We start from the raw sequence: 20188 nt of genomic DNA on the forward strand, positions 1-20188 counted from the left end.
TTTCCACCACATCCTCACATTAATCTTCTCCGAGCATCTTTACCATCTACCTCGCTTTATATAGCTTACTGCCTTCAGCGCATTGACAAGTGATTGCGGCTCAAGCCTACACATCCGTGCAGACTCGCCCCTCATGGCCAGCAACAAGAAGTTCAACCCCGCCGTTTCCAGCTATGCGCCTAAGCTGCACTCGCTGAATGGCATGACAAGCCAGGTGAGCCCATCTACATCTCTGTACTTGGAGGCGCGGATCCTCAACCTGGAGGAAGAGCACGGAAGCCTCAGCCTTCAGATCGATCTCCTTCGGGAGATGCAGGAAGACCTCGCCTCATCGGTTGACGAGCTGAAGAATGGCGGTTGGCCAGTGACAGTTGGTCCCTTCGCAGCACAAGACCCGATCGAGTCCCACCAGAGCGCTCTGAAGTTCAAGCAGGAGCTCGAGCAGCTCAGCCGCGAGGTTCACAAATCAATCGACGGTGATGCTGACGAGGAGAAGGCGAACGGTACGACGACGCCGAAACCGAATGTCAGCGTACCTCCCCATGTACGTGCGGCAAACGGTGGCAGCAATGCGTCAGCAAGCTCGAATTCACTTCCCCCGCATTTGCGTAGCAAGCCTGCAAGCGAGTAAGTCACAAGTGTCAGGATGGTCTGACGGCCTTCCCAATACCACCATGCAACTAACCTTGACATAGAACCAAAGAGCCTGTCACCAAGTCGCCCAACAGCCGCCTCGTTACTGATGGCCCTGTCGACACCACTTACAAGGCCACCATCCCAGCGCCCATGCCGAGCCCGCCTTCATCGCCAGCAACGGTCATGCAGCAAGACTTCTATGTCGATAAGCTGTCTCTGAACGCCTGGAAGCCACACTTCGTCAAGACGTTGTCGCCCATCTCGATTGATGCCAAGATACCTGGTGACATGGCCACCTTCCATCCGCAATTCCTCGAGGAGCACCTTGGTGGCACTGATTGGTCCCCTGGTCTGCGATACATCGTGGGCCATGGCACCTGCATCCTCAAGAACCGCACTTATTACATGCTGGACCCAACCACCGAGCCGTATCTGCCCGACCAACCCGGTGAGCACGGCGCCAAGCTCACTGCATTCTTCAACGTCACACCTGAATCCGAACATGGCGACTTGCCGGGCGGCGCAACGTCGTGGGAGAACGTTCCTATGTTCGTCGAGCAGCCTGGCACCGGCCGATACGTTTACTACGGCAACTACTCGCAGACCCGCTGGAGCGACAAGCTTGACGTCGATACCATGATGGCTAGAGTACCCCAGCACGTCAAGGACTTCTGGGCCACAGAGCTCACCTCGACCATCCGCCCGGCTTGGATGACCCAGGAGCTGAAGAAGCACTTCTTCAAGAAGCCCGATTACATCGGCAAGATCGTCGCCGCTCCCGAAGTCGATACCACCACGATCAACTCCGATATGGAAGTCAAGATTGACGAGAAGATGGCCAAAGACGTGCGCAAGTATGTCGAGGAGCTGAGAGAGTGGGAGCGCGAGGCAAACATGAAGACGGCGATGATCAAGAAGCAGTTCATCCTGGACGCTTTCGAGGCTGTAAGTTTTACGGTTAGGATCACTTCGGTGAATTCATGTACTGACACTACACAGGCTGATATGGATGACCCGCCTGCGCTGCGCCTTTGGTGGGAGTACCTCGAGTGCGTGGACTGGCGCAAGGACTTCTACGACTTGCTCGTCACGTTGCAGTCTCGCGATAAGAGGTTCGCTGAGTAAGCGACGTAGCTACTGGCGATTGGACTCGAAACATTATGGTTGATTGGGCGTTGGTGAGTTCGGATGGTGGAGAGTGGCGTCTGCGAGATGCCCGGCCTCTCGCTTTGCTTCTTCGCCAAAAGTGTTTTCCCGAGTCATTTTGAGCTTTTTCGCCAGCACATTCAGCTGAGAAACCAGGGACTCGATCTGCGATTGTGTATTTATAGTGGCGACTCCACGGAAAGTCAGTGGTGGAGATTAGTTGAACAAAAGTGTTTCGTGTTTGACTGTTTGTCTTTTATGAATTGCGATGCTAGGTCTACTTGCTGACTGAGAGGTAGAGGTCTCAGAGACATGCGGCTTGATCCGCTAGCTCATTGTGCGAAACATGACAGCCTTGCATCCTCGATGCTGCCTTCTTCACTTACACCATTTGCGCAAACATGTCTTCGCGTCGCAACCCCTCGTGTCCGACGTACCATTACACACTAACGCCCCGGTGACGCTATGCGATGACGCACTCTTACGGCCAGCTGTGGCTCTCAAAATCGAGGCTGCTTCATCTATCGAGCGGTCCAGTCACTATCGGCTTCCACTCCAGCTTATCTTGCGCTGGGCATCACTGCGTCTCGGACTATTGACAATCTATGAACGAGTCAAGCGACCATAGCAGTCGTCAGATGCGGAAACCTCGAAGAACTTACTATTATTCAGCGCGAAAATGTGCGGCCATGAAATATGCTGGCTTTTAGGCAGATTCAGATTGACCGCTCGAGACCTTCGCCAGGCGATGGCCCAGGAACGCGCAGGCGCATTCGCCTAATCAGGGTTTTCTACAGTAGGATTCTTCCTGTATATGGCACTATTCGGCTCCACGCCGACCAGGCTTCTCCGCAATATACTAGGGTGCGCAGGAGTCGTGCGTGTCGTATGCGTGGCAACCCAGCGAGTTACCCAGAACACATGCACAAGCGAGCGCCTCCGTGTGACCTCTCATATCAAATAACCTGGGTGAGGTACTATCCGATCGGTGTATGAATCATATCTTTGCTATCACAAAGACGAGTATGTGCTTCAAGCTTCATACTAGATTTCAGAAAAATTTGCGGTGAAATCAAGCATTGATCTACTCTCGCACATCCTACCAAGCAACTTCAACCTCGCGTCAAGATTTTCTACGTGGCCGCGACGACCCACACCTAATATACAAAGCTTCCTCAGATATGCCTCTTTCCCCGCGGACTACGGCTCCGGCTATTTCAACCCCTGCGCGGCTCATATATCGCGGCGACCATCAACCGTTGGGCTAGACCAATATTTCGAGCCATCATTGGTTGGATTTTCTGGTTTCATCTAATTCTTTCCTGATCGGGTCCGGTTACACAGATCAGCAGGCACTGAGAGAATCTGGGGATGCACATGGCGCTGATCGCGCGGTTGCGGAGCGGTTGTTAATTCGGTTTCTGGATGGCAAGGAAACTCGAAAGCCGTCACGCGATTGGATTTGCTAAGATTTACGAGGATGGCATGGGATGAGTATATATTGAGGTGGGCCTTCCACGGCTTTTAAGAGTACCTGCGCTGCTACCAGTCTCCGACTTCCCATCTGCCCTGACCATTCATCGTCCCGCAAAGCCCAGTGACCATGAAGCTTTCTACTACATTCGCTACGGCGGCTTCGCTGCTCGCAACGGCGTCCGCACATGGAGGTGTTGATACGTACAAGGTCGGAAGCACAACATACCAAGGGTAAGCAACCTGTACCGGACGGCCAAAGAACTCGCACTGACAAATCAAAGATGGTCACCGTACAACAGCGCTTCAGGTCAGAAGACTCTTCAACGCCAATACAGCACGTACGACCCACTTGTCATCAAAGATCTTTCAGTAAGTGGCACGATGTTGTGTAGCTTGCAAAGGCTAATGATAGCAGACCGTTAACATCCGATGTAACAATGCTGGAGCACTTGGAACGGGTGTTTCAGGCACTCTGGCTGCTGGGGATAAGCTCACGGCGCACTGGAAACAGTATGTTAGCCCATCACGCTGAGCAGGGAGCTCATGCTTCTATGAGAGTCAACACTGACCATACAACTTGCGATCAGATGGACACACAGACCCGCATCAGTACTGGTATACATGGCTAAGTGCCCGGGAGATTGTAACAGCTTCGACGGATCTGGCAAAGTCTGGTGTAAGCCACTCTACCATCATTGAATAGTCCTCTAGTCCATAGCTAACCCGCTCGCTTCTCAGTCAAGATTGACCAAGAAGGCCTGGTCTCCGGCACCGAGAACGCAGGCGTATGGGCCGGCGACACAATCCTCGACACTCTCCTTTGGACAAGCACAATCCCCGCAAGCCTCGCACCAGGAAACTATCTGATCCGCCACGAGCTCATTGCCGTCCATCAGGCAAATAACCCTCAGTGTAAGCCACCCTCCCCACCCCTCAATATGCCATCACTTACATTCTCCAGTCTACCCAGAGTGCTCGCAATGGGTCGTGACCGGCTCCGGCACCTCCTCTCCATCCGACTCCTACCTCGTCTCCTTCCCCGGCGCATACAAAGGCACTGAGCCGGGCATTGCCTTCAACATCGACTCCGACGCCGCCAAGGCTGCGACTTCGTATCCCATTCCTGGACCTGACGTCTGGACTGGCGCTGGTGGTAGCGCTCCTATCGAGTCTGCTGCGCCCACAGCTGTACCAACAACACTCGTCACCAGCGCGGCGCCCGCGAAGCCAACGAGTAGTGCAGCTCCCGCAGTGCCTACAACGCCTTCTTGCTCCCCGGTCCAGAAATACGGGCAGTGTGGAGGCGCAACGTATGCTGGGTGCACGGCGTGTGTCAGTGGGACGACGTGTACGAAGAACGGAGATTACTACAGTCAATGTACGTAGATGTTGGACAAGTAGATTGACTGCATCATCAATGTCTGTTTTTTTTATCGATACTCATGCTTACCGAGCCTTCACCCCCTCATAATGAATTGCTACCCCGATATCTGCATCCCTGTTTACATGCACTACATTTCTAATGAACCCCCTTCTCAAACTCGCATCGCATTCGCGAGGTGTTATTTGCCCATACCACCTCATATTGGCGTGTGACTTGGGTCAATTTCGAGTCGAACCCGGTTAACGATCGGGATAATCACGGCGATTATCGTGTCTTAAATGGCAAGCGCTACAGTTCAGGTATTCCGAATGTGATCTACGTACTTTGGAGATAGACAGGAGCGACTTGCAGCATAGCCTCGCACGTGGGGTCGATGTCAGCCGGTTACACAGCAGGCGGGCAATGGGCTTTCATCTTGTCTCCATGCTCCTCCGTCTCATGCATGCACATACACCTCCCAGGCGATTCTATATCTGCGTCGCAGCATTGCAGGGTAGCCTGTCCCAAAGCATCTCTGTAAGATTTGGCGGTGCGCAGTCAAAGTCACATGTCTTCTCGGCCGAGCGTAGCCCTGCCGGATAAAACACCACACCGCACGGGCAAAACAGCGCAAAGCATTCGCGCATCGATTTTGCACTTCTCTAGTGGTGACACTGATATGGCAATCGGCACTGGGCTCTTTGTCTACCGAATTGTGTATTTGCTACGCTGTCCAAACACCCCCAGTAGAATCAATTGCCAAAAATGTCTTTGAACAAATAGAACAAGGCTGAATGGAAGCGCCTTTCAATCGAGCAAAGCTTTGTTCGAAATGTGGAAATGACTGTCTGACACGCACGAATAAAGAAGAATGCGGTGTGAGACGATACAAGTAGACCCCGTTCGACTTTCTTTGCGACCTTCGTCAATAACATCGGTTTCGGAGCTTGGTCAACAACGTCGATCTCGAAGCTTGCTCAAACGTCGATCTCGAAGCTTGTTCCAACAACGTCCACTTCGAAGCCAACGTCGATTACCGCCGATCTCAAAGCTTGTGTAATCGATTCAGAAGCTTGATCCAACAACGTCGATCTCGAAGCGCCGCATCCTTGCAAAAAAAGCAAAGCAAGATGATCACCACAGCCGCGCTGAACATTTCGTGCTCGTGCACAGAATGCAACAGTTTCCTGCGCCCCATCTCAGAATCAACCACCCCGCAAGGCTCAGGCAAAGAGCAAACAAAGAGCAAAATCCAGGATCTGTATTCACCACTTGAAATCGACGCCGATCATGCGTCGCGCGAGTACATGTCGATCATGACTGCGTTCACAGCGCCGTTCGTTCCATTTGTGCCAACGACGCCGGGACTTCTGCGCTGCACGCATGTAATAAGCACAGAGCGCATCCCGGTTGTTCCTGGTACGTTGAATGGGACTGCGCTGTGTAAACCGCACGAATGTGAGTTGAGGGGAAGTGTGAGGGATATGATGCAGGACTGGGTCAGCAAGGAAGCAGAGAAGCAAGCCACTGCGCCGTCGGTATTGCGAGCGAGGAAGACTTCGATCTGGGAAGATGCGGCTTTGAACAGGGCGAAGATGTGGGCACGACATAGTTGGAGAGTATGAGAAGGGTATATTGATATGAAGACCGCGAAAGAGATATTACAAAGGAGAGATATTGCTGAAGATAGAAGATACGTGAAGTGCCTATACTGGCCTCGTACACGAGAATGAAAACAATTCTGCAGAACTTTGGGCAACGATCCTTCTGCGTGGTCCATAATCTCTTAGTGTCGATAATGAATACTCACATGCTCCAGGCAATGCGGTCGAATCTAGTATGGGAACACATCATAGTAGCTGATGGAAAACCCGCCTTCACCTTCATCGTCGTACATTGATTCAGTCATCCACTGCTCGTGGCAGTCGACGAGCTCGTCAAAAAACTTGTCTCTGACGGGAGTGACGGACTCAGCGAAATGCTCGAAACCAGGCTTGACACATGCAAAGAATGAGGCATTTTCTTCGTATGCAGCAGCAGCCAGCCACAAGTCTTCGTCCAGAAGGCTAGAACCTCTCTCTGAGCTCACAATCTGCTCTTGCGCGTCGAAGAATTCGTCTTCAGCTTCGGACTCGCCGTCGGTGTTAGTGTCGTACTCCACATCGTGAAAAGGGCTGAGGTCTTCATGACTGAAGCTCTGGCCCGGAACCGAATGGGGCTGATTCTTGGGAGCTAGCTGGACGTTGGAACGGCAGAGTGGGCAGGTACTTTTGGTGGAGATCCATTTTGAGAGGCACTTGTCCCCGAATATGTGCCCACATGCAAGCTGGATTGGAGCTTCAGCTCTGGGGTGCATGCCACCAGTACCATATGCGTCAAAACATATGCAGCATGAGCTGTTAAGTGGGTCGAGGCTATGCTCGTCTGGGTTGGACATGTTGTGGGTGAAAGGGTCTGGCCCGCGCGTGGTAGCGTGGTAAGATCTCGGTACAAGCATGGCAGCTGGAAGTTCAAGTTTGGTTCTGGTACGATTTCGGGTGACGCGCGTTAGCGTGATGTTTACTGCAGCGGTGAGGAAGAAATTTAGTGGGAGACATTTGAGGCTGGGAAAAAGTCGATACTTGGCGTGGTCCTGACATTGTTTAATGTCATGTTTGGCTTTTAATCAGGCGGAAAACTGACAGCTGAACATTGTACACAATCGTATGATCGATAGCTCAAATTTACACAATGGTCCTTGGCTTGCGCGCTTAATGGCTCGTTGTCTTATTTTGCGAAACTTATCCTTCACAATGCTGGGCTAGGCGAGGCGGTCCAGAGCTGCAATGTTTCCTGAGTCTCAAGGCCACGCAGACGGCTTGTGTGGGATGTCGAGTCAGCCAGGGCTTTCCGGTGTGCTGAGCTGAATGTGGGTCGACCTCGCCTATGTTGTTGTTTCTGGAAGTACGAGGTCCACGCCTTCGTCTGAACCTGCAGCCTTGGGCCACAACAAATGCGATAAGCGAGAACCTGCATGAAGCCACAGGGCCAGAGACTACGCCTTGAGGGTCCCCCTTCGGCAAGAAACACACATCAGCTGGCATGTCAACCGGTGAAGGACCACAGTACCATGGTAGAGGCCTTCAAACGGGCGCCGATGGACTGGAGCAGTGGGGGCCGTCAAATGGCAATTGGTACCGGATCTTCACCTAGGTTTTCGCATCGAGCGAAGATCCACATGGTGCATCGACCCATCAGTTTTGCTGGTACCGAAGAATGTGAACTTGGTCAACGCGTTTGGCTGAATCGCGCGATCGGTCCCGAAGTTTCTTTTGAGCGGTCTTGGCTTCTTTGTCAGCCTCGAGATAATCAAATGAGGGAGAAGATACGAACGCTTGGCCAGAGTCTGTGCAGTAGGTTGAAGCATGGCTCGAAAGTATCACGTCCTAGCCTATCCTAGCGCAAGGCTGGAGTGACAGGGGCAGGGCTGCATGACATGCAAGCGATAAGACGCGGGCGTACTGTGCTGACGCCTTCGTACTCGGCTGGGGTACATGGCAGTTCATTTTCAGCTGCAGCTGGTGTGCGATGTGCCAACGCATTGCATTGAGCACGCTTTATTGTCCGGTAGGGCTCGCATGCGCGTGGTGTACAGGTCATTGATGGTGTTGAAAAATGCGGAGATGTTGGCGGACAGGAGTCCGCGAGCCGCTATCGAAAGCTGCTAGCGGATCACGTGAAAGCCCCATGGATGCTAATTTTGATTTCCCAAGCACCCGTTTCCTCCACCACCGTGCCGAACCCATTAGTTTCCAGCCATCTGGCATTGGCAGAAGGGAGATCAACAAGCAAACGAGCAGCGAGCCGCATTGCAAGCCCAGACCTAGTAGCACTTCCGCGGCTGTTCCTGTGTGGCCGCGCTCGTAGGCCAGTCGTATTTCATCTTGACGGACCTTGTTTACTGCCCCGGCCGGTCGGGACTACCGATGCGGCACATCGCTAGCCCTGTATCAATGTGGCTTGCGTCGTCTCCTGTTCCTCGTTTCACAGTCACAGAAAGCCACCGGCGACAGCGATGCAGGCTTCACGCCATGACTCCACGGACATGGCGACCACCTGGCCGTCCCACAAATCGCCAGCTCGTGTCCAGCCACGACTCTCAAGCCACAAAGTGTACAATCTAGGTCTTCTTGGAATGGCTACAGGTTTACTGTGCCGCCAATATTCCCAAGCTATTGAGCCAGCCTAAGCGAGGCGGTGGGCCTGCAGCGTACCTGGCAGACGCCCTGCTATCAAGACTAGCACATCGTGGGATTGGGCGATGCCTCAATTGATGACAAGGTATAAGTATTGAACCTCATCACCTCCATTGTCGATCATCACCAGCAAGCTTCACACAGTTCCAACAGGCATTCTCCAACTCTCCTCTTCTTCCAGAGTCATCCACTGTACCCCTGTCAAGATGCGTTACGCCCTCATTGCCGCGTCTGCTCTTTGCGGACTTACCTCTGCCCTTCCTCAGGTGATCAACATCGAGGCTGCTTTGGCTGTGCCTGTCCCAGTTGAGCACCTTGGTCCCAAGGTCGAGGATGCTCCCACTCCAGTTGCCTACAACCAGGCCGCTGCCGCCGAGTCCGCTGCTGCGGTTGTTGCTGCCGATGGTGTCGAGAAGGTTGCCAAGCGAGAAGTTGACGATGGTCTTGTCCTTGCACCCGTCGACGCATGTGCTTCTCTTGCTAAGCAGCCAGGAGGGTGAGTTTACCTCTTATGCATCACCCGTTCTATGCTAACCACTTCACAGTGCTGCCACTAAACCAGGCGATGGATCCGTTGACGCATACAAGTCGAATGACAGCACCTTGAGGAAGAAGGCTCAAGAGGCTTCCACTCCTACCGGCTACACGAAGGAGTTCAGCGATGAATTTGGCTCGACTGAGCAGATCGGCTACTTGACCTACAAGATCATCGAATCTGGCGACTACGACGTCAAGCAGTGCGCCGACTTCTGCGACAGCGAGAAGTTCTGCCTGGGTTTCAACATCTTCTACGAGCGCGACCCCAGTGTCGACCCCACTTCCAGCTGCACGAACCCCGAGCCCATCACCAACGTCAAGTGCTCGATCTACGGCTACCCCGTTGCCAAGGCATCTGCCACCAACCAGGGCCAATGGCGCGAGCAGTTCAACGTTGTCATTGTCGGCAGCAACGGTTACTCCAAGCTCGACCCCACCTGCAAGGATGCCCCCACTGTCGCCGGCTTCAACGCCCCTGAGAACCTCAAGGCTGCCATCAACGCACCTCTCATCCAGAAGAACGGACAGGATTACGACACCTACAACGGTATGCGTCTCTTCAACGACGGTCCCTACGACCCTAAGCTCTGCGCTGCCGCCTGCGACTCTCAGACCGCGTTCGACAAGGAGCACCTTGCTGACGTCAACGGCAACTACAAGCCATGCAACTTCTTCACCAGCTACATCCTGACCAAGAACGGTGTGCCCCTCGGTACCTACTGCGCTCTGTACACCCAGTACTGGGGTGCCGAGAAGGCCGTCAACACTGGCTACTACTATGGCGACGATGCCTACAAGGTCACCTGCGCTGCTTCTTACACCGCAACTACTCTCGACAGCGGCAACAAGAACGCTCCCACCGAGATCTTCCTCAACTAAGCGGCAGTAGATGACTGGTATGAGACCGGTGGAGAAGTCTGGAACGAGTAATATTCTTAATACATGATAGAACGTTGCCATGAGTATTAGCGTTGGTGGTGTGTAGATTTCCACATAATTTTAATGTCATATTCAATCTTCAACTTCACATCGTCCCTGCTTGCACGTGCTCTTACCATGATCATCTAGCCGGTCTGACTTCTTCCACGCTAGATTGACTTTTCTGCTCAACCCAAAACGCACGAATCTACATCAATGTGCTCTAACATGGGCGCGGGAGCCTGATGTTCTTGTTCTAGCACAGGGAAATGTATCAATCTGCTCGATTCTGGGATTCTGCCAAGTGTCCAACGAGAGAGGCTCTGTTTCCCCTTGTTCTGGCAAAAGGAAAACGTATTTCGGGCAGCCCGAAATTCAAGTTGAAAAATCGGGCATCTCGAAATTCCTGCACCAAAACAGCAATCTTTGTCACATGGAGAGAGTACTAAGCTACTCGTTTTTCAGTGCAGTAGGTTTTAAGCTTAATTTCCTTGTTCTGGCAAAAGGTAAACGTATTTCGGGCAGCCCGAAATTCCTGCCCTAATTCAGCAATCTCTGCCATAAGCAGAGAATATTGAGCTGCTCGTTTTCTAGTGCAGTAGGTTTTGGGCTTAATTTGTTCTGGCAAAAGGAAAACGTATTTCGGGCCGCCCGAAATTCCATTTTTTCTCCTCAATGCAATATTTTGAAGTTTGATGTTCTTATTCCGGCACTGGGGGAAAACATTGAACCGCTCGGTTTTCTTCGTTCTCTCAAGCAGAGATGTCAACAAGCAAGCCAAACAAGCCTGAGGCTTTTAGCTTATTTGACACGCTCATTGGGCACCTCAAAGCTTGTTGCCTATAATCGCTAGGCTTATTTGAGGCTTATTTGATAGGCTTGATATATTAAGAAGGAGGCTAGTAAGGAGCCTCTTGCTAAGGTCTCATCTCCGTTCTAACGTCAATTCTTCTTGATAGAATCCACGTAATTTGTTACTTCTTATCGATAGAGTCTATGTGATCTATTACGTGATATACACGTGACCAGTTACCTTTACTATACTGTGCACGTGCCCTAACAAGTACTTGCAAGCTATTAAGTAAGCCTTCCTCTTTAAGCTTATTTGTTAGGATTTTACTGCAAGAGAAGCTTGCTTATTAGGCTTGCTCACAGGTCGTCGGCTTGCTTGAAAAGCTTGTTTAGGCTTGTTTGTTGACATCTCTGCTCTCAAGGCAGTCATTTCAAGCAGTTTGAATTTACTTATTCTTTCAACGTGGTATTTACTTTGCGGGGAAAAACTCCCCGACGTGAGTAAAGTCAAACGCAGAGAGCGCGCACACACACAGCAGAAAGCGTCAATCGGGGACAAGAACATGGCGATCGTTCCAGCAAAGACATGCATCGAACAAATCACCAGTCGAGCAAGAGAAACCAGTCAATGGATAGAAACACTTGTTTAGCAAATTGTGTGCAAACGAGGAGCACATGGTGTTGGAGGCAGTGCATACCTGTCAGTGCTACTAGACTATTTGCTGCGCTGCGAAGTAAATGTAATGTCGGGGACTAGATGCTTAGGCGATGGAGGTGCATAATTAGCTCTGTATGACAACTAATATTCTGAGCTGGTTTGGAAATACTAAAATACACCGCTTCAGCTGAGCAGCTGTGCACAACAGTAGGCCATTGTTACTTCCCTGTGAATGTGTTTCCTAGATGAGTGGAAAGTCGGTGAAAGAAGGTGAGTAACCGTGTCACTGCGAGATATTTGCTTCACCACGTCGCGAACTTTGCAGCGAAAAGGCAGAAAGTCGGTGTGAAGCATTTGCCTTGGAGCGAAGCAATCTCGCCCTTGAGCAAAGTTTAGGCCTGGTGATGCCTGAGATGACAACTTCGCGGCGAGGCGTGGGCGAAAGCCAAGCCTATGCGTACGTGTCACACGAGATAGTTGCTTTACTGCGAGGCGACCTAGACTTTGGGAAAAGGCGTGACATGAAAAAGTCGGTGTAGACTGCGTTACTATGGGATCAGCGAAGCAACAAGTCGAACGTGCGTTCAAACATCGCTCATGCGTTGCAGGAAGAGACATGAACGAGGAAAATCGAGGCGGCCAGGACATGCATAGTCATTTGAGAAGTAGATTCATTCATTGCATCTGCTGATTGTTGTAAAGTGAACCCATACGGAACGCCACCAAGTCGTCATGTCCATGTGACCTCAGATGAGCTCAGTAGTAAATGAGGTGCCGTGGAAGTATGATCGAACATGTGCCAGACAAAAGAGATGGTCTGAGAATGCAAGATGGAAGAAAATGCGACTATTGCGCAAGACCTGGCGGCAACTAGGCGACTAGAAGAGTCGATCCAGACCGGCATCCATGATGGCCTGAAACTCCACGCGGCGCTGGCCAGCGATGCTGCGCGAGTTGGGCTTCGCATTGACGGCGATGTAGTGTTCCTTGATAGCAAGGTGAGCGTTCAGACTGTGGAACGGCGCGAGGACATCGAGCATGAAGTTAGCAGACTCGTTGTCCTCAGCCGAGTCGTGCCAGTGAATAATCACGTCCTTGAGGTCCGGAGCTTGCGACAGGATCTTATGAACGAACTCTGAGCGCTGGCGCAAGAGAGCCGGGAAGATGGCTTCAGCACAGCCCGTGGTGTCGGCACGGAGCCAGGTTGTGTCCCAGGAAAAGAGCACTTCGACCTTGCGCACGTTCTCCATGGGGCTGAAGGCGGCCTCGGTAATCTGGTCAAAGGCTTCCTCGAAGAAGCTGGTGTGGGCGAAGGAGCCGGTCGCATTGATGCGGAGGACGGCCACGTCGTAAAACCAGTTCTTGGCTTCATTATTGAGCTGCTTGGAGGCGAGAAGGAGTTGGACGGGAGGAGGGCAGTGCGTCAGACGCATGAAGTTGGGGATGTGACGCCACTTTCTGGCAGGAGCGACAACGGGTACTGGCGGCGGAGGAATCGGCTGTTGAGGTGCTGCAGCTGAGCCGCCTCCACCATGGGCTGCTTCATCTGCTTCACCGTCGTCCTCGGCGTCTTCCTCGCCATCTTGATCCTCCTCAGTCATGGTCTCGTCGCCATCCGCATCTTGGGAGCCTTCCTCTGTTATATTGGCGGCTGGGGCATTGGCCCCGTCTGCTGCGACGCCCACTTCCTCTTCATCAGCGTTCAACTCGGGCGCATTTGCTTGGTCGTCTGCGGACACATGTTGAGTCTGGGTCTGGGGCTGGGTTGTAGTGGGAGCGGCCGAGGCAGGCGGCGGAGGCAGGACGGCATATTGAGCTTGAGTGAGAGCTTGAGTGATGGCGAACTGAATTGCCTGGGCTTGATCCGCCATACCGTCTCCGTCTCCGTCCCCATCCTGATTCTCCTCTTCGTTGTCGTCCTCACTCTCGTCATCTTCGCCGTCCTCACCCTCGTCATCTTCGCCGTCCCCATCCTCATCGTCCTCGCCGTCCTGCTCCTCCTCGTCCTCGTCCGGCTGTGGCACGTCGCTGTCTTCTTCATCGTGCTCCTGCTGGTAGACGACAGTCGGGGCCGGGCCGGTGGGGTTGGCGGCGACGGTGGTCGCGACAAGCTCCTTGACTTCCTTCTTCTCAAACCAGTGGCGGAGCAGATTCTTGGGCTTGGTGTCGCCCACGGCCGCGTATTCGAAGCACTTGTGTCGAAGCTCCAGCGGGAGGCTCATAAGCAGCGAGTCGACCATATCGGTGGCCATGGCGGGCGATTGAGTTGACTCAGGCTCAGTCGAGGTGTCGAGATTGCACGGCGGTGGAGTGGAGGGGCCAGAGTGCGGGCGACTGATTGTTATTGCGACGAGCTTATCTAGCCTCGGGGCTAGCTAGCCGGTGATTCCAAGGCGAAGGTGAAGGTGAAGGTGAAGGTGGTGGCCCTGTTTGGTCCTGCTGCCTGGGGAAGCAAGTGCCTTGACGCGGGGCTGTACGCTGTGTCTCCTGCCACGCGAGGCCAACTGCGGGGCAAGCCAGAGGAAAAGGTGAACGCGTCGCTCGCTGTGTTGGATTACGGTGCCCCATTTTGACATGAGTTCGTCCTGAAGTGCACCTGTGAGTGGCCTGGCAGTTGGCATACTAGGGCGCCTTGTTGCCTGCGCTTTCCTCCCTTCGCGGGCAGTGCTCACTATTGCAAGGCATCATCCATGTGTGTAAAATTGTTGAAAAAAGGCTCCAAGGCCAATGTTTACCTCTACGAACAGCTACAAGTACGGCCTTTCTTTGTATCATGAAGCCGTCTCAAATGACATCAGAAGTAGCACCGTTTATCGCCAATCCCCGCGTCGATCAGCGGCCTCAGCTCTAGCGCGTCATCTTCGTGACGCCCCGCTTATCATGTGACTTGGCCATTAGAACGTTTGTCGCGCTTGTGCATGCTTCTAACCCAACCGGAACTCAATGCATGCGCTCCGAAAGTCCCCAAGGTGCCTTCATCCACTCGACGTGGCTCCTTCCGCCCTTCTACTCCGCCGTGATTGATCAGCCGAGTCAAAATGTCAGCATGTACGAGATTCGCATCGGACATATCGGATAACTTCATTGGACACGCGGAAGAGACCAAAGACGCCCGGCTTCATAGAGACGGTGGACGCCTTGCGGCGCAGTACTTATAAGGTGGCAGCCAACGTCTACATGAGATGTGGTATAGTCTTCTGTATTGCTCATAAACTCACATCTCCTTTGCCTATCACTCCAACAGCACATCACCATTGACAATGAAGATCCCCGCTCATACGAAAATTGTGATCCACCGCGGCGCAGACCGGCCAGGTCGATACATATGGTCGCCGTTTGTTACAAAAGTCGAGTTTCGCCATCGTCTGGCAGAACTACCATACAGCTGCGGTGCCGGTGGCCCTAGAAACGGACCAAAGGGCAAGGTTTGTAGCCATGTCCCCTTCATGTTCTCATTCCTAAGCTCAAACTAGATACCATGGGTTGAGGTGTCTATTCCTGGACAAGAACCAGACACGTTGGCGGACTCTTCGCTCATCACAAAAGACTTGGTAGCGAAGGGCCTCGCGGATGATTTGAACGCACATCTGACTGTGCAAGAGAAGGCTCAGGATCTTGCAATTCGCGCAATGCTCGAGGATAAGCTCTTTTTCTACAACGCCCGTGAACGCTGGGTGGATAACTTTTACACCATGCGCGACTATAGCATGGCCCAGCTGCCGTTCCCGCAACGATACATCTTCGGTTACATGGCGTATCGCGCCATTCTGCGAACGCTCCATGGCCAGGGCACTGGTCGCCTCTCAGCCGAAGAGGTCCACTCCTTCCGCAAAGAAATCTGGGAAAGCGTCACCGCAATTCTAGAGGAAAGTCGCAGGCGCGCAGCACCGAGCGAGTGCTTCTGGGTCTTGGGTGGTAAGAAGCCAACTGAAGCTGATACAACGGTATTTGGCTTCATCATCAGCTCTTTGGTTGCTACTGCTGGTCCCGTGAACAAGCAGTTGGTGAAGGACGAATGCCCTGCAGCCGTCGAATACGCCAGGAGGATACATGAGCGGTACTTTCCCGACTATGAGATGTGGGACTAGTGCACTTTCCGTCAGTGTGGTTCCTGCCACTTATGCAGAGCAAATGAGGGTATCGCATCGCTGAAGGAAGTCGACCGCCAGCATCTCTTCCCTTCTTATGTACCCACAGCAACACTAGCGTTTCTCAATGCATACTTAAGCAACTTCTGGGTGGCTTTTCACCATTCTTCTTCCACATCATCATCACCCCATTCCATCCACTTGTCCACTATCAAGTATCCATACCCACTTCATCCATCTTCATCAACGCAGCCATCAAGCGGGTTCCATTACTCGACCATCCGCTTTCATCATGAGGAACACAGTCATCCTCTCCGGCGTGGTCGCCCTGGCCTCCGCCGCCCCTGCTGCCATGGTTGACAAGACGGAATCACGTAAACATTGGTACGTGGGCACGTTGTCCCCTTTCTCCTCCCCCCATCAAGGACTTCACTGATTCTTTCTCATCTCCAGGGGCATTGCCTGCGGTCCCACGACAAATTCCGCCGGGGAAATTTGCTCTTACATGCGTCGCGCCGAGGCCACTCCAACATACGCCGAGCACAAGTCGACTTCTCATTCCTCGTCCGAGTACAAGACGACCCACTCCTCCACCAAGTCTAAGTCCACTCCCACACACTCGAAGACCAAGCCCTATTGGTCGGAGCACACCCCTTCCTCCAAGTACACGCCTGCCTACTCGAAGTCCACTCCCACCTACGCGGAGACCACACCGTACTGGTCGGAGCACACCTCTTCCTACTACAAGTCAACTCCTACCTACGACGAAACCACACCATACTGGTCGGCCTACACACCAGCGGTCTCCTACGAGCGTCGCGGCGAGTACAAGCCTCCCCACTCTACTTCTACCTACGCGGAGTATGAGCCGTCTTCATCGTCATACCCGGCCTACAAGCCATCTTCGACCTACTCTGGACACAAGTCGTCTTCAACACCTCATGCCAAGCACGAGTCGTCTTCCTCGTATGCGGAGCACACCAAGACACAGTCTTACGGTTACGATGACTACAAGCCCACCCACGACCGCCGTGGCAACTACACCGAGGCCAAGTCGACGCCGTATCAGCATTCCGTCTACTCCATCTACAGCCCTCCTGCTCACACGTCTGTGTCCACGCCACCGGCATCTTACACCTCAGCTTACACTTCAGCTTACACTCCACCGGTGCATGTCTCCACGTACACCCCACCGGCGCCTTACACATCGGTGTACAGCCCACCTGCACCATCGGTCTATACTCCTCCAGCATCGTACAGCACGCCGGCTCAAAAATCGTCGTACACTCCTCCCGCGTCATCAGTGTACACTCCGCCCGCATACAGCTCGCCTGTTCACAAGTCCTCATACAGCTCGCCGACACCTCACTCATCCGTGTACACTTCTCCCAGCCACACGTCATCTTACGCAAAGCATGTCTCCACAGCTTCTTCCTACTCTACATCTGCTTCCAAGTCTTCCTCCAAGTCGTCGGTGACGCCCCACTCCACTCACGTTACGCCCGCCAAGCCCACGTCAGCACCCACTTGCAACTTTATGAACTCTGAGTGCATCGACTGCATTGAACACCCTGGAGCTTGCACTGTAAGTCCTGCGCCAATACCCTTCATCTTGTCTACATGCTGACATTCCAACACAGACCTGCAACTTCATGTTCAAGTGCGGCGAGAAGAAGCAGTGCACCTACTTCGGCATTGCAGAGACCATGACTATGTGCAAGGAGATCGGCAAAGAGTGCGACCAGCCTTGCGACGACGACGACGACGACAAGACCGACCTTTCGGTTCTTGACGATCTCAAGGACTACTATGACGACCTTCCCGACTATCTTCAGGACGACATCGAAGACGCCATCGAGCACGCAAAGGATGCTGCCAAGGAGATCTGTGATGAGACCGATGGCAAGCCTCACATCTGCGACAACATCCCCGATGATAACGAGGATGACGACGACAACAACACCGAAAGCAAGCCTGAGTACAAGCCTCACGCCGACAAACCCAAGCACGAGGACGAGAAGCCGGAACACCCCAAAGGCGGCAAGCCTGCTCACGATGAGCATGAGGGCGACCACCCTTATGGCAAGCCCGAGCACGACGAGGACAAGCCCGAGCCTTATGGTGAAAAGCCTGAGCACCCGAAGGATCACGACGACAAGCCCAAGTACCCTGAAGGACCCAAGCCGCAAGGCGACAAGCCCAAGCATGACGATGATGAGCCCAAGCATGACGACGGCAAGCCCAAGCACGATGACGACCACGGCGACAAATCCAAGGCTCCCAAGCCTGAGGAGCAACCCAAGGGCCCTCACGGTCCTGACGGCAAGAAGGCGACCGATGGCAAGTCCAACTAGGCTCGACACGAAGGAATGAATGATGGACAGCGTTTTGGCCCCTTTGCTTGAGCGCTGCCTTGTTGACGGATTTTGGTTTTGTTCTTGATGGCATGTTTCGCTGCGCACGCGTTTTTGTTCTGGCTTTTGCTATTGTTTCTGCGCGCATGGACAACTGGTGGTATGGTTTTATGAGCATTGTTTGCAATTGAGTTTGTTTTCCTTCATGGCTTTTGGCGTCGTCGCTTGTGGCTATTGTGCTGTTGTTTGTGGCATGCTGATGCTGTTGGTGCAGTGCGTTTATCCTGGCAGCAACATGCATCTTGGCAGTTTGGTAGTTAAGGTAATTGCTCTTTTCTCGAACTGTAGGCTTGTTATCGCCTTCATTTCCTGGCGCTGTGTCATTAGGTGAAGCATGGATGTTTTTTTTTGGGTGGGGGGGTTTATAAAGTTTTTGGATGCAGAGCTGATCAACAATATGATCTGTCAAAGTGACCCGTGTACATACACTTCAAGTGGTCAGGATCATGTGGTCTCTCATTCAAAGAGATGACTGTAGCGCTGCTCGTTCATCCACGTCTTCGTTTTGAGAGTGCTTTGCGAGTTTGGTCGACTCGATTCTAGGACTCTCTCAGAGATAGCACATAATCACTCCATGACAGCCAATAATTTTTAAGGACATCTGGTGTGATGATCGTGCACACCGCCCTTCCCAGGCATCCTGGAATCGACTTGGGGGTGCTTTGCGAATTCGGTCCGGCTCGATTTGAGACAGTCTCAAAATTGGCACATAATCTGTTCCTGGCCGACAGTCAGGGCTTTTGTAAAGAAGATCTGGCAAGGCGATTGTGTGCACCGAGGTTCTCAGGAGGTCTGGACTTGTCTTGGATTCACTGCCGATTCGCATGTTCCTAGTATAGTTCTCGCGATCGAGGAATAATCTAGATCCCACCGCAGAGCACACGCACAGCGGGTGTTCCCTTCCGCGAAAAAAAGGCCCGAACCTAGGCTGTCTTGGACCCAAGAAGTGGAAAGGAAGCTTGGAGCATGTAGTGCATGAACACATGGCCACATACGAATGACAGAGTTCAATTACCACGTACCTGAGCACAGATCGGTCTCAAATATACCGAAAGCGTTGACCGTTGAGTCCAAAATCACGCAAAACACTACACAGTACTCGTTCTGCCAAGACAGTGTGTGAGAAGAAGCAACGGGACCTTTTCTCCGTGGTCCGTCCCGAAGGACATGACCCTGCTTCGATGACTACCCGAAAAATCTTCGCAAGACCTGCGCATTTTTGCCTTGCGCGCAGGCCTTCGAAGTCCGAAGAAAGGACGACAACAGCCGTTACGCGTCCAGTCGATCTGATCAGCGCGTGAAGCACCACTCTGGCTCCTTACGTTTCGGCGAAAGAACAATACGTCAATTAGCTATCATCACGACTTTGATGGCCCTGTTTCTCTGCCTGGTTTCTTTTGCTACTGTTGCGAGGCTATTTGAGTTGTTGGGTGCAACTGCAGCGTGAGCTCAATTGAAGTCCGTGCTGTAACGTTAGACCCTTGAATTCGCTAATCGAGTGTTATCGCTCTTGAGTCTAGAGTGTTTGCCTTACTCGATGCTTCAGAGTCCTTTCCCTGTGTGCCCTGATCCCAAACACCCAATCGCTTCTATTCGAAAACGCTTTTTCTGATGATCATACAACGATCGCTTCACAGAACTCTATGAAGGAGCCATCCTTGCCCTTACCGAGCGAAATTAGGCTGGCCGATGATTGCCTGGCACTCTGCGATTGACGTTGCAAATAAGCGGGTCTCACGACCTCTCGCCTTCGTGTGAGAATAGATCGACTAACAATTATGACGAGGTTCCTGGTGCTGTCTGTTTCTCTTCCGCGGTCATCTCTTTTGCGCTTTTGCCCGGCTTTGAGCCGAGAGTGCCACTGCCGAGGCGTCCTTTCTATCACTCCTCAATCCCTTGGTCGAACTCTATATCAGCGCTACTAT

General features: G+C 52.7%; 8 protein-coding genes across 8 annotated transcripts; 6 read left to right on the forward strand and 2 right to left on the reverse strand.

Moving 5' to 3' along the window:
- Positions 1-133: 133 nt before the first annotated feature.
- SNOG_12726 (hypothetical protein) lies at positions 134-1761 on the forward strand (the record flags this gene model as incomplete). The annotated part of the gene is made up of 3 exons (XM_001802894.1): positions 134-503; positions 704-1581; positions 1636-1761. The coding sequence occupies 3 exons, from the start codon at positions 134-136 to the stop codon at positions 1759-1761; spliced, it is 1374 nt and encodes a 457-aa protein (XP_001802946.1).
- Positions 1762-3385: 1624 nt separating this feature from the next.
- On the forward strand, positions 3386-4694 carry SNOG_12727 (hypothetical protein; the record flags this gene model as incomplete). Its single annotated transcript, XM_001802895.1, has 6 exons — positions 3386-3489; positions 3558-3627; positions 3674-3768; positions 3909-3934; positions 3997-4170; positions 4220-4694. The coding sequence occupies 6 exons, from the start codon at positions 3386-3388 to the stop codon at positions 4642-4644; spliced, it is 894 nt and encodes a 297-aa protein (XP_001802947.1). The 3' UTR covers positions 4645-4694.
- A 1057-nt stretch (positions 4695-5751) lies between these two features.
- SNOG_12728 (hypothetical protein) lies at positions 5752-6233 on the forward strand (the record flags this gene model as incomplete). Its single annotated transcript, XM_001802896.1, has 2 exons — positions 5752-6040; positions 6115-6233. The coding sequence occupies 2 exons, from the start codon at positions 5752-5754 to the stop codon at positions 6231-6233; spliced, it is 408 nt and encodes a 135-aa protein (XP_001802948.1).
- A 222-nt stretch (positions 6234-6455) lies between these two features.
- Positions 6456-7058, reverse strand: SNOG_12729 (hypothetical protein; the record flags this gene model as incomplete). The annotated part of the gene is made up of 1 exon (XM_001802897.1): positions 6456-7058. One exon carries the CDS (start codon positions 7056-7058, stop codon positions 6456-6458), a length of 603 nt encoding a protein of 200 aa, XP_001802949.1.
- A 2004-nt stretch (positions 7059-9062) lies between these two features.
- SNOG_12730 (hypothetical protein) lies at positions 9063-10272 on the forward strand (the record flags this gene model as incomplete). The annotated part of the gene is made up of 2 exons (XM_001802898.1): positions 9063-9352; positions 9402-10272. The coding sequence occupies 2 exons, from the start codon at positions 9063-9065 to the stop codon at positions 10270-10272; spliced, it is 1161 nt and encodes a 386-aa protein (XP_001802950.1).
- Positions 10273-12639: 2367 nt separating this feature from the next.
- Positions 12640-14013, reverse strand: SNOG_12731 (hypothetical protein; the record flags this gene model as incomplete). Its single annotated transcript, XM_001802899.1, has 1 exon — positions 12640-14013. The coding sequence occupies one exon, from the start codon at positions 14011-14013 to the stop codon at positions 12640-12642; it is 1374 nt and encodes a 457-aa protein (XP_001802951.1).
- A 928-nt stretch (positions 14014-14941) lies between these two features.
- SNOG_12732 (hypothetical protein) lies at positions 14942-15993 on the forward strand. Its single transcript, XM_001802900.1, has 2 exons — positions 14942-15186; positions 15235-15993. Exons 1-2 carry the CDS (start codon positions 15022-15024, stop codon positions 15847-15849), a joined length of 780 nt encoding a protein of 259 aa, XP_001802952.1. The 5' UTR covers positions 14942-15021; the 3' UTR covers positions 15850-15993.
- A 148-nt stretch (positions 15994-16141) lies between these two features.
- SNOG_12733 (hypothetical protein) lies at positions 16142-18203 on the forward strand (the record flags this gene model as incomplete). The annotated part of the gene is made up of 4 exons (XM_001802901.1): positions 16142-16233; positions 16303-16956; positions 17004-17364; positions 17490-18203. The coding sequence occupies 4 exons, from the start codon at positions 16142-16144 to the stop codon at positions 18201-18203; spliced, it is 1821 nt and encodes a 606-aa protein (XP_001802953.1).
- Between the last annotated feature and the right edge of the window lie 1985 nt (positions 18204-20188).

This window comes from Parastagonospora nodorum, assembly GCF_000146915.1.
Source record: "Parastagonospora nodorum SN15 chromosome Unknown scaffold_23, whole genome shotgun sequence".
Lineage (NCBI taxonomy): Eukaryota > Fungi > Ascomycota > Dothideomycetes > Pleosporales > Phaeosphaeriaceae > Parastagonospora > Parastagonospora nodorum.